This window comes from Arachis stenosperma, chromosome 7 (assembly GCF_014773155.1).
Source record: "Arachis stenosperma cultivar V10309 chromosome 7, arast.V10309.gnm1.PFL2, whole genome shotgun sequence".
Taxonomy (NCBI): Eukaryota; Viridiplantae; Streptophyta; class Magnoliopsida; order Fabales; family Fabaceae; genus Arachis; species Arachis stenosperma.
This window is the reverse complement of record NC_080383.1, coordinates 34274883-34286973: the sequence shown is the minus strand read 5'-3', so window position 1 is coordinate 34286973 and position 12091 is coordinate 34274883. Positions and strand designations below refer to the sequence as shown.

The following is a 12091-nucleotide window of genomic DNA, read 5'->3' as shown; positions in this document are numbered from 1 at the left end:
GTATTAAACAGGTATTGAGTAGAATCAGAGTATGAGTTATACCTGGGTGCTCTAGAGTATTTATAATGGTGAGATGTGGCCTTCTGTGGATAAGATAAGTTAGTTATCTTATCTTATCTTTATCTTATCTTTTCAAGTGAGGTCATCTTATCTTCAAGGGAACCGCCCTTCTCTCTGTAAGCTTGGGCGGCCTTTAGGTATTGGGTCGTGTTCCTTGAGTTGGGCCCTTCTTTGGGCTTTTCCTGTCGCTTTGACCGACTTCTTCGTAAAGAAGTCGGTATGCTTGACCTAAAGAGGTCGGTCGCTTTGCTATTTGAACATCCCGGGTCGGACAACTCGACCCAGGGTATGAACAGTACTAATATGCTCTATCTGTACCTCATTAGACCTAACTCGGTTTTTAATGGCTAAGTATTTAATATCAATGTACTTACTTCGACTACTACTTCTATTATTCTTAGCCATAAATACAACAGCTGAATTGTCATAATATATTCTCAATGGCCTAGAGATATAATCCATAATCTTAAACCCAGAGATGAAATTCTTTAACCAAACAGCTTGTGATGTAGCCTCAAAACAAGCAATGAACTCGGCTTCCATGGTAGAAGTAGCTACAAGTGATTATTTTGCACTCTTCCAAGATACTGCTCCATTAGCAAGCATAAAGATATATCCTGATGTTGACTTTCTAGAATCAATACATTTCGCCAAGTCTGAATCTGAATATCCAATAATTTTCAAATTGTCGGTTCGTCTATATGTAAGCATGAAACCCTTAGTCCCTTGAAGATACCTTAAGACCTTCTTTGTAGTTCTCTAATGAATAATTCCTGGAATACTTTGATATCTTCCTAACATGCTAACAGCAAAACCAATGTCAGGTCTTGTACAGACTTGAGCATACATCAGGCTTCTAACGACTGAAGCATAAGGAATATTTTGCATCTGTTCCTTTTCAAGTTCATTTTTGGGACATTGATCTAAACAAAATTTGTCATCTTTCATAATAGGTGCAACACTTGGTGAATAATTTTACATTTTAAACCTCTCAAGAACTTTATTAATATAGGCTTCTTGAGATAAACCTAAATTCCTTTATATTTATCCCTATGAATCTTTATGCCAATGACATAAGATGCATCACCCATATCTTTCACATCAAAATGTCTAGAGAGAAATTGTTTCACTTCATGTAACAACCCTAACTCATTTATTGCAAGTAAAATATCATCTACATATAGGATGAGAAATATGATCTTGCTCCCACTAACTTTGTGATATATACATTGATCAGAAATATTCTCAATGAAGCCAAATGAAGGAATCACATTGTGAAACTTTAAATACCACTGTCGAAAAGCCTGCTTAAGACCATACATTGCTCTCTTAAGCTTCCAAACTAACTCCTTACCAGCACTTGAGATAAACCCTTCGAGTTGTCTCATATAGACCTCTTCTTCTAAATCTCCATTAAGGAAGGCCGTTTTCACATCCATTTGATGCAATTCCATGTCAAAGTATGCTACCAATGCCATAATGTTGCGGAAAAAGTCTTTCTTTGAAACAGGCGAAAAGGTTTTTCTGTAGTCAACTCCTTCCCTTTGAGTAAATCCTTTGGCAACAAGTCGAGTCTTGTAGCGCTCAATATTGCCTGATGAATCCTTCTTGGTTTTAAAGACCCATTTATAGCCAATGGCCTTTTTTCCATCAGGCAATTCTACAAGATCCCAAACTTAGTTGTGTGACCACAAAATTCATTTCATCCTTCATAACATCTAGTCATAAATTGGAATTACAACTTTTCATTGCTTGTGAAAACGTCGTTGGGTCCTTTTCATCACAAACATCATAGTCAGACTCAAGAAGATACACTACATAGACAATATAAATTGCATGCTTTCTTATTCTTGTTGATCTTCTTAATGCTGATCACCTCTTGTAAAGGTAGTGGCATAACAGGTTCTCCCTCTTCTTGAAGTTGCTCTTGAATAAAATGTTCTTGAACAACATTTTTATTATGAAGAGTTTGATCCTCCACCATATGATCTACTTGAACATTATCTTCATGATGTGAAATATCAGTAATAGGTTGTTCTACATTAACCCTATCTGTATGGACATTGTATTGAATAATCACTCTTGTACATAAAGAGGTTTGACAAACATTATCATTCTCAATAACTTTAAGAGGATGATTTCTCCCACTTTCCACATCATGCTCTAAAAGCCTTGAATTTCTAGATTCAACTATTTTGCTTGAATAGGAGGGACAATAAAATCTGTAACCATTAGAATTTTTTGCATAGCCGATAAAATAGGAACTCATCGTCCTTGGGTCCAACTTCCTTTCTTGTAGATTATAAACCCGAACTTCAGCAGGACAACCCCAAATGTGTATATGATTCAAACTAGGTTTCCAACCTTTCCATAGCTCAAATGGTGTTTTAGAAACTGTCTTTGTTGGAATTCTATTTAATATATACACGGCTGTCTTAAAGGCTTCACTCCACAAGGATAAAGGAAGATTGGAGTTGCTAAGCATACTCCTCACTATATCCAGCAAAGTCCTATTTCTTCTTTCAACTACACCATTTTGATCTGGTGTGCCAGGTGGTGCATGAAATTGTGTATGCCAATATTAATGGACTATTTAACACAGCTTTGTACCACTAACCAGCAAGTGCACTGGGTCGTCCAAGTAATACCTTACGTGAGTAAGGGTCGATCCCACGGAGATTTTTTTTGTTGAAACGAACTATGTTTATTTTATTAATCTTAGTCAGGAAGCCAATAAGATTATTTGGATTTAATTGTAAGAAGTAAAAGTGTCTGGAATTATTAGAAAAATAAAAGAGAATCAAATCGTTACTTGTTGTGCAGTAATGAGAAATATGTTGGAGTTTTGGAGATGCTTTGTCCTTTGAATTTCTACTTTTCCTTAAAATCCTCTTCCCACACGCAAGGTTCCTTCCATGGCAAGCTCTATGTAGGGTGTCACCGTTGTCAATGGCTACCTCCCATCCTCTCAGTGAAAACGTTCCTATGCTCTGTCACAGCACGGCTAATCATCTGTCGGTTCTTAATCAGGTTGGAATAGAATCCATTGATTCTTTTGCGTCTGTCACTAACGCCCAGCCTTCAGGAGTTTGAAGCTCGTCACAATCATTCAATCCCAGAATTCTACTCGGAATACCACGGACAAGGTTTAGACTTTCCGGATTCTCATGAATGCCGCCATCAATCCGGCTTATACCACGAAGATTCTGATTAAAGAATCTTAGAGATACTCATTTAATTTGATGTAGAACGGAGGTGGTTGTCAGGCACACGTTCATGGATTGAGGAAGGTGATGAGTGTCACAGATCACCACCTTCTCCATAATTAAGCGCGAATGAACATCTTAGATAAGAACAAGCGTGTTTGAATGGAAAACAAAGTAATTGTATTAATTCATCGAGACGCTGCAGAGCTCCTCACCCCCAACAATGGAGTTTAGAGACTCATGCCATCAAAGTGTATATAATTCAGATCTGAAAATGTCATGAGGTACAAAATAATTCTAAAAAGTTGTTTAAATAATAAACTAGTAACCTAGGTTTACAAAATATGAGTAAACTAAGATAATTGGTGCAGAAATCCACTTCTGGGGCCCACTTGGTGTGTGCTGTGGCTGAGACTAAAGCTATCCACGAGTAGAGGCTTTTCTTGGAGTTGAACTCCAGGTTATGACGTGTTTTGGGCGTTCAACTCCGGATCATGACGTGTTTCTGGCGTTTAACTCCAGACAGCAGCATGTACTTGGCGTTCAACGCCAAGTTACGTCATCTATCTTCGCGCAAAGTATGGACTATTATATATTGCTGGAAAGCCCTGGATGTCTACTTTCCAACGCCGTTGAGAGCGCGCCAATTGGACTCCTGTAGCTCCAACAAATCCATTTCGAGTGCAGGAAGGTCAGGATCCAACAGCATCAGCAGTCCTTTTTCAGCCTAAGTCAGATTTTTGCTCAGCTCCCTCAATTTCAGCCAGAAAATACCTGAAATCACAGAAAAATACACACACTCATAGTAAAGTCCAGAAATATGATTTTTGCCTAAAAACTAATAATATTTAACTAAAAACTAATTAAAACATGCTAAAATCTACATGAAATTACCCCCAAAAAGCGTATAAAATATCCGCTCATCACAACACCAAACTTAAACTGTTGCTTGTCCCCAAGCAACTAGATAAATAAAATAGGATGAAAGAATTTAAGAAGTAATAAGATCTAAGAGTTTTAAATGGAGCTCAGATTCTTATTCAGATGAGCAGGGCTTGTAGCTTTTTGTTTCTGAACAGTTTTGGCATCTCCCTTTATCCTTTGAAATTCAGAATGATTGGCATCCAGAGGAACTCAGAATTTAGATAGTATTATTGATTCTCATAGTGTAGTATGTTGATTCTTGAACACAGTTATTTTGAGTCTTGGCCGTGGCCCTAAGCACTTTGTTTTCCAGTATTACCACCAGATACATAAATGCCACAGACACATGACTAGGTGAACCTTTTCTGCTTTGCTAGAGTCCCCAGTCAGAGGTGTCCAGAGCTCTTGAGCACACTCTATTTGCCTTGGATCACGACTTTAACCACTCAGTCTCAAGTTTGTAACTTGAACCTGCATGCCACAAGCACATGGTTAGGGACAGCTTGGTTTAGCCGCTTAGGCCTGGAATTATTTCCTTAGGCCCTCCTATCCATTGATGCTCAAAGCCTTGGATCCTTTTTACCCTTGCCTTTTGGTTTTAAGGGCTATTGGCTTTTTCTACTGCTCCTTCTCTTTTTTTTTTTTTTTGACTGCTTTTTCTTGCTTCAAGAATCAATTTCATGATTTTTCAGATCATCAATAATATTTTTCGTGTTCCTCATTCTTTCAGGAGCCAATGTTCATAAAATTCAAGATAAAAATTATGCACTGTTCAAGCATTCATTCAGAAAACAAAAAGTATTGCCACCACATGTAATTAATTATAATTTTTATTATTAAGAACTCGAAAAATATAGATTACTTCTTTATTCTAAAAAAAATCTACTACTTTATTCATGCCTGATGATGATGAGAAAAATAAATTATAGCTTAATTGGAAATAAAATCAAAATAGATATACTAATTACTACTACTATATATCTCCTAAGGTAAATTTCTATAATAACACTATCACTAAGTTAAAGCAGAAAAATTGGAACTCAACAACCTGTTATTTTGAGGAATATATGTTCCTCTAATCTGTGGGGTACTTTTCTCGGATTAATTTTTTGGCGCTTCAGCTCCCTTAGATCACGCCCTTGCTCTTCCTGTTCCTTAAGCAGTTTGCAAAGCATGCTACTTTGATTGTTCTGTTCTTCCTTTATTTGGTCCATAGCTTCTTGCAATTTAGAAATAGAAGCCTCAATATGTCCCCAATATTCGAATTGAGGCAGTTCTGGGAGGGCTTCCTGTGCTCTCCTCTTGGCTGAATTATCTTGTTGCTGTTGTCTGACCATTGATATTCCAGTGATTGGCCTCTCAACTGGGATATACTCTGTTATTCCCATCTTTACTCCGGCATCCTTGCAGAGCATAGAAATTAAGCTTAGATAGGCCAATCTAGCGTCCTTGGAATTCCTGTTTGCTATTTTGTATAGCTCACATGAGATCAGTTGATGGACTTCTACTTCTTTTCCCAACATGATGCAGTGAATCATTACTGCTCTTTTAATGGTAACTTCAGAACGGTTGCTGGTGAGCAATATAGAACGCCCAATGAAATCCAGCCAGCCTCTGGCTACTGGTTTTAGATCTTCTCTTTTGAGTTGAATTGGGGTGCCAGTGGTGCTGGTGGTCCACCTGACTTCAGGGATGCATATATCCTCTAGAATCTTGTCTAGACCTTTATTTACCCTCATCATTCTCCTATTAAAGGAGTTTGGGTCATCTTTCAGTTGAGGAAGCTTAAATATCTCCCTGATCTTGTCAGGATGGGTATGAACAATCTTTCCTCTGACTAAGGTCCGATGGTCATAGAGAGCAGCTCCAATTATTCTTTGCCTATCTGTCTGCCATAGATTAGCATAGAACTCCTGAACCATGTTCCTTCCCACTTTCGTTTCAGGATTGGCCAGAGTTTCCCAGTTCCTGTTTCGAATTTGCTCTTGGATCTCCGGATATTCATCTTCTTTCAGATCAAATTTGACTTCCGGGATCACTGATCTGTGACTCATTATTTTGTAGTAATGGTCTGAATGTTCTTTAGTTAAGAACTTCCCTTGATTCCAAAGTGGCTTTGGAGTATTCTCTTTCTTGCCTCTTGGGGTGGGTTGTTTTCCTTTAGGAGCCATGATCTTAATGAGTATGTTTTTGTGATCACGGATAAACACACCAAACTTAGAGTTTTGCTTGTCCTCAAGCAAAAGAGAAGAAAGAAGAGGGATAGGAGGAGAGCAAGTGTGGCATGGTGAAGATGATAGGGGCGCCGAATTCAATATATAGGGAGGGGGTGGGAAATTTTCGAAAATAAGAAAAAGATAAGATAGAAGATATGATTTATAAAAGATGGATATGATAAGAAAAAGATATAGTTTAAAAAGAGAAAGATATGAATAATAATTAAAAAGATAGATTTGAATTTTTAATTTTGAAAAAGATTTTAAAAAGATAATTGAGTTTTGAAAACAAACTTTAAAAGAGTTGGATTGGATTGAAAAATAATTTGTCTTTATGGATTAAGATATATTTGAAATTTTTGAAAAAGGGATTTTAGAAATTAGGGTTCTTAGAAAACTAATTTGATTTGAAGGATGACATTTTGAAATATGTTGATGCAAGAAATTATGAATTGAAACATAAAAATTTAGAAAATTTGTAAAGAAAATTGAGTTTTACCTCCTCCCCACCATCCTGGCGTTAAACGCCCAACTGCTGCATGGTTTGGGCGTTTAACGCCCAAATGTTGCTTCTCCTGGGCGTTCAACGCCCAGCTGATGCATCTTTCTGGCGTTGAACGCCAGGAAGTCCTTTGTCACTGGGCGTTTTTCTGAACGCCCAGGATGCTGTCAATCTGGCGTTAAACGCCCAGAAGGTGCTTCTTTCTGGCGTTTAACGCCCAGAAGATGCTCCTTTCTGGCGTTTAACGCCCAGATGGCTACCCTTACTGGCGTTAGTGGGTGCTTCTTTTGGGCGTTCAACGCCCAAAATGTTTCTTACTGGCCTTTTTTCGCTAGTGAACTTCCAAATTCCCCTGTAACTCTGTGAATCCAATCAATTGCTTTTTTACCTTGAAGATATTTTGACCTATACCTGTAAAAATCAACAGAAACAAATAAAATTAAATTTTGTGATTGGCTGGGTTGCCTCCCAGCAAGCGCTTCTTTAATGTCATTAGCTGGACTATTACTGAGTTTTAATTAAGTCTCAGTTTTGAGCATTCTTGCTCAAAATTGCCTTCAAGATAATGTTTAACTCTTTGTCCATTAACAATGAACTTTTTGTTAGAGTCATTATCCTGAAGCTCTATGTATCCATATGGTGATACGTTTGTAATGACATATGGACCTCTCCACCGGGATTTTAATTTCCCGAGGAATAATTTGAGCCTAGAATTAAATAGCAGAACTTTCTGCCCCGGCTCAAAGACTCTGGATGACAATTTCTTATCATGCCATATTTTCGCTTTCTCTTTGTAAATCTTTGCATTCTCGAAAGCATTGAGTCTAAATTCCTCTAGCTCATTTAACTGGAGCAATCGTTTTTCTCCAGCTAACTTGGCATCAAGGTTTAGGAATCTGGTTGCCCAATAGGCCTTGTGTTCCAGTTCCACTGGCAAGTGACATGCCTTTCCATACACAAGCTGGTATGGAGAGGTCCCTATAGGGGTCTTGAATGCTGTTCTGTATGCCCACAGAGCATCATCCAAGCTTCTTGCCCAATCCCTTCTACGGTTAATTACAGTCCGTTCCAGGATTCTTTTGAGTTCTCTATTTGAGACTTCAGCTTGCCCATTAGTTTGTGGGTGATATGGAGTAGCTACCCTGTGGCTAACACCATAACGAACCAGAGCAGAGTAAAGCTGTTTATTGCAGAAATGAGTGCCCCCATCACTGATTAATACTCTAGGGATACCAAATCTGCTGAAGATGTGTTTCTGGAGGAATTTTAACACTGTTTTAGTGTCATTGGTGGGTGTTGCAATAGCCTCCACCCATTTGGATACATAATCCACTGCCACCAGAATATAAGTGTTTGAGTATGATGGTGGGAAAGGTCCCATGAAGTCAATGCCCCATACATCAAACAACTCAATCTCCAAGATCCCTTGTTGAGGCATGGCATAACTGTGAGGTAGGTTGCCAGATCTTTGGCAACTGTCACAATTAAGTACAAACACCCGGGAGTCTTTATAGAGAGTAGGCCAGTAGAAGCCACATTGGAGGACTCTTGTGGCTGTTCGCTCACTTCCAAAATGTCCTCCATACTGTGATCCATGGCAGTGTCATAGGATCTTCTGCGCTTTTTCCTTAGGCACACATCTACGGATTACTCCGTCTGCACATCTCTTGAAGAGATATGGTTCATCCCAAAGATAGTACTTTGCATCCGTGATCAATTTCTTTGATTACTGCCTACTGTACTCTTTAGGTATGAACCTCACGGCCTTGTAATTTGCAATGTCTGTAAACCATGGCACTTCCTGGATGGCAAATAGTTGCTCATCCGGAAAGTTTTCAGAGATCTCAGTAAGAGGGAGGGACGCCCCTTCTACTGGTTCTATTCGGGACAGGTGATCTGCCACTTGGTTTTCTGTCCCTTTTCTGTCTCTTATTTCTATATCAAACTCTTGCAGAAGCAACACCCATCTGATAAGTCTGGGTTTTGAATCCTGCTTTGTGAGTAGATATTTAAGAGCAGCATGATCAGTGTACACAATCACTTTTGATCCTACTAAATAGGATCTGAATTTGTCAATGGCGTAAACCACTGCAAGTAGCTCTTTTTCTGTGGTTGTGTAATTCTTCTGTGCGTCATTTAAAACACGGCTGGCATAGTAAATGACGTGCAGAAGCTTGTCATGCCTTTGTCCCAACACTGCACCAATGGCATGGTCACTGGCATCACACATTAATTCAAATGGTAATGTCCAGTCTGGTGCAGAGATGATTGGTGCTGTAACCAATTTAGCTTTCAGAGTCTCAAATGCTTACAGACATTCTTTATCAAAGATAAATGGCGTGTCAGCAGCTAGCAGGTTGCTCAGAGGTTTGGCGATTTTTGAAAAATCCTTTATAAACCTCCTGTAGAATCATGCATGCCCCAGAAAGCTTCTAATTGCCTTAACATTGGCAGGTGGTGGTAGTTTTTCAATTACCTCTACCTTAGCTTGATCCACCTCTATCCCCTTGTTCGAGATTTTGTGCCCAAGGACAATTCCTTCAGTCACCATAAAGTGACACTTCTCCCAGTTTAAAACCAGGTTAGTCTCTTGGCATCTCTTTAGAACAAGTGCTAAATGGTTAAGGCAGGAGCTGAATGAGTCCCCAAATACTGAAAAATCATCCATGAAGACTTCCAGGAATTTTTCCACCATATCAGAGAAAATTGAGAGCATGCACCTCTGAAAGGTTGCAGGTGCATTGCACATGCCAAATGGCATCCTTCTGTATGCAAATACTCCAGATGGGCAGGTGAATGCCATTTTCTCCTGATCCTGGGGATCTACTGCAATTTGATTATAACCTGAATATCCATCCAGAAAGCAGTAGTATTCATGACCTGCTAGTCTTTCTAGCATTTGGTCTATGAATGGTAAAGGAAAATGATCCTTTCTGGTGGCTGTATTGAGCCTTCTATAATCAATACACATACGCCACCCTGTAACTGTTCTTGTAGGAACCAGTTCATTTTTTTCATTGTGAACCACTGTCATGCCTCCCTTTTTAGGGACGACTTGGACAGGGCTTACCCAGGGGCTGTTAGAAATAGGATAAATAATCCCAGCCTCTAGTAATTTAGTGACCTTCTTTTGCACCACTTCCTTCATGGCTGGGTTCAGCCGCCTTTGTGGTTGGACCACAGGCTTGGCGTCACCCTCCAATAGGATCTTGTGCATGCATCTGGCTGGGCTAATGCCCTTAAGATCACTGATGGACCACCCAAGAGCTGTCTTGTGTGTCCTTAGCACTTGAATTAGTGCTTCCTCTTCCTGTGGCTCTAAGGTAGAGCTTATAATTATAGGAAAGGTATCACCTTCTCCCAGAAATGCATATTTCAGTGATGGTGGTAATGGTTTGAGCTCGGGTTTTGGAGGTTTCTCCTCTTCCTGAGGGATTTTCAGAGGTTCTACTATTCTCTCTGATTCCTCCAGGTCAGGCTGAACATCTTTAAATATGTCCTCTAGCTCTGATTCGAGACTCTCAGCCATATTGACCTCTCTTACCAGAGAGTCAATAATATCAACACTCATGCAGTTATTTGGGGTGTCTGGATGTTGCATGGCTTTGACAACATTCAACTTGAACTCCTCCTCATTGACTCTCAAGGTTACTTCCCCTTTTTGGACATCAATGAGGGTTCGGCCAGTTGCTAGGAAAGGTCTTCCTAGAATGAAAGTTGCACTCTTGTGCTCCTCCATTTCCAGCACCACAAAGTCAGTAGGAAAGGCGAATGGCCCAACCTTGACAATCATGTCTTCAATCACGCCTGATGGGTATTTAATGGAGCCATCAGCAAGTTGAAGACATATCCTGGTTGGTTTGATTTCTTCAGTTAAACCAAGCTTTCTGATAGTAGATGCAGGTATTAGGTTGATACTTGCCCCAAGATCACATAAAGCTTGCTTGGTACAAGTGTCCTCTAATGTGCATGGTATCATAAAGCTCCCAGGATCTCTAAGCTTCTCAGGTAAGCTTTTCAGAATGACTGCACTGCATTCTTCAGTGAGGTAAACTTTTTCAGTTTCCCTCCAATCCTTCTTATGACTTAAGATCTCTTTCATGAACTTAGCATAAGAGGGTATTTGCTCAAGTGCTTCTGCAAACGGAATCTTTATTTCAAGAGTCCTGAGATAGTCTGCAAAGCGGGCAAATTGCTTATCCTGTTCCACTTGGCGGAGTTTTTGAGGATAAGGCATTTTGGCTTTGTATTCCTCAACCTTAGTTGCTGCAGGTTTATTACCTACAGAAGTGGGTTGGGAAGCCTTTTTAGAAGGGTTGTTATCAGCACTTGTATGTGACTGATCCCCCACTGGCATTTGAATGCCAGGGGTGGAAGCTGGGGTGGCGTTAGACGCCACCTCCTTATTTGTTACTGGCGTCTGAACGCCAGAACTATGCTCCCTTTGGGCGTTCAACGCCGGATTCATGCTTGTTTCTGGCGTTGAACGCCAGGAATGAGCATGGTCTGGGCGTTCAGCGCCAGCTTTATCCCTCTCTGGGCTCTGACTGTCCTCAGAGGGATTTTGAGTAGCCATTTGTTCATTTCTTGGTTTCCTGCTGCTTTGAAGTGAGGTATTTAATGTTTTCTCACTTCTTAATTGAACTGCTTGGCATTCTTCTGCTATTTGTTTTGACAGTTGCTTTTCTGTCTGCTTTAATTGTACTTCTATATTCCTGTTAGCCATTCTTGTTTCCTGTAATATTTCCTTGAATTCGGCTAGCTGCTGAGTTAGAAAGTCTAATTGCTGATTGAATTCATTAGCCTGATCCACCGGACTGAGTTCAGCAGTTACTGCTTTAGCTTCTTCTTTCATGGAAGATTCACTGCTTAGGTACAGATGTTGATTTCTGGCAACTGTATCAATAAGCTCTTGAGCTTCTTCAATTGTTTTTCTCATATGTATAGATCCACCAGCTGAGTGGTCTAGAGAAATCTGGGCTTTTTCTGTAAGCCCATAGTAGAAGATGTCTAATTGCACCCATTCTGAAAACATTTCAGAGGGGCATTTTCTTAGCATCTCTATGTATCTTTCCCAGACATCATAAAGAGATTCATTATCTCCTTGTTTGAAGCCTTGGATGCTTAGCCTTAGCTGCTTTAGTTGTTCAAACTCGAATAATCCCCGGCAACGGCGCCAAAAA

General features: G+C 39.7%; 1 protein-coding gene across 1 annotated transcript; it reads right to left on the bottom strand.

Moving 5' to 3' along the window:
* Window positions 1–624: 624 nt before the first annotated feature.
* LOC130939684 (secreted RxLR effector protein 161-like) lies at window positions 625–1008 on the bottom strand. Its single transcript, XM_057867776.1, has 2 exons — window positions 843–1008; window positions 625–722 (listed from the first exon to the last, which is right to left on the bottom strand). Exons 1-2 carry the CDS (start codon window positions 1006–1008, stop codon window positions 625–627), a joined length of 264 nt encoding a protein of 87 aa, XP_057723759.1.
* Between the last annotated feature and the right edge of the window lie 11083 nt (window positions 1009–12091).

Excerpts from the sequence above, each read along its gene's own strand:
- LOC130939684 (XM_057867776.1), bottom strand. The coding sequence starts at position 1,008 with ATGAAAGATGACAAATTTTGTTTAGATCAATGTCCCAAAAATGAACTT. Across the intron at positions 723-842 it reads CATGTTAGGAAGATATCAAA|ATTCAGACTTGGCGAAATGT; the intron begins GTATTCCAGGAA and ends TTGGATATTCAG.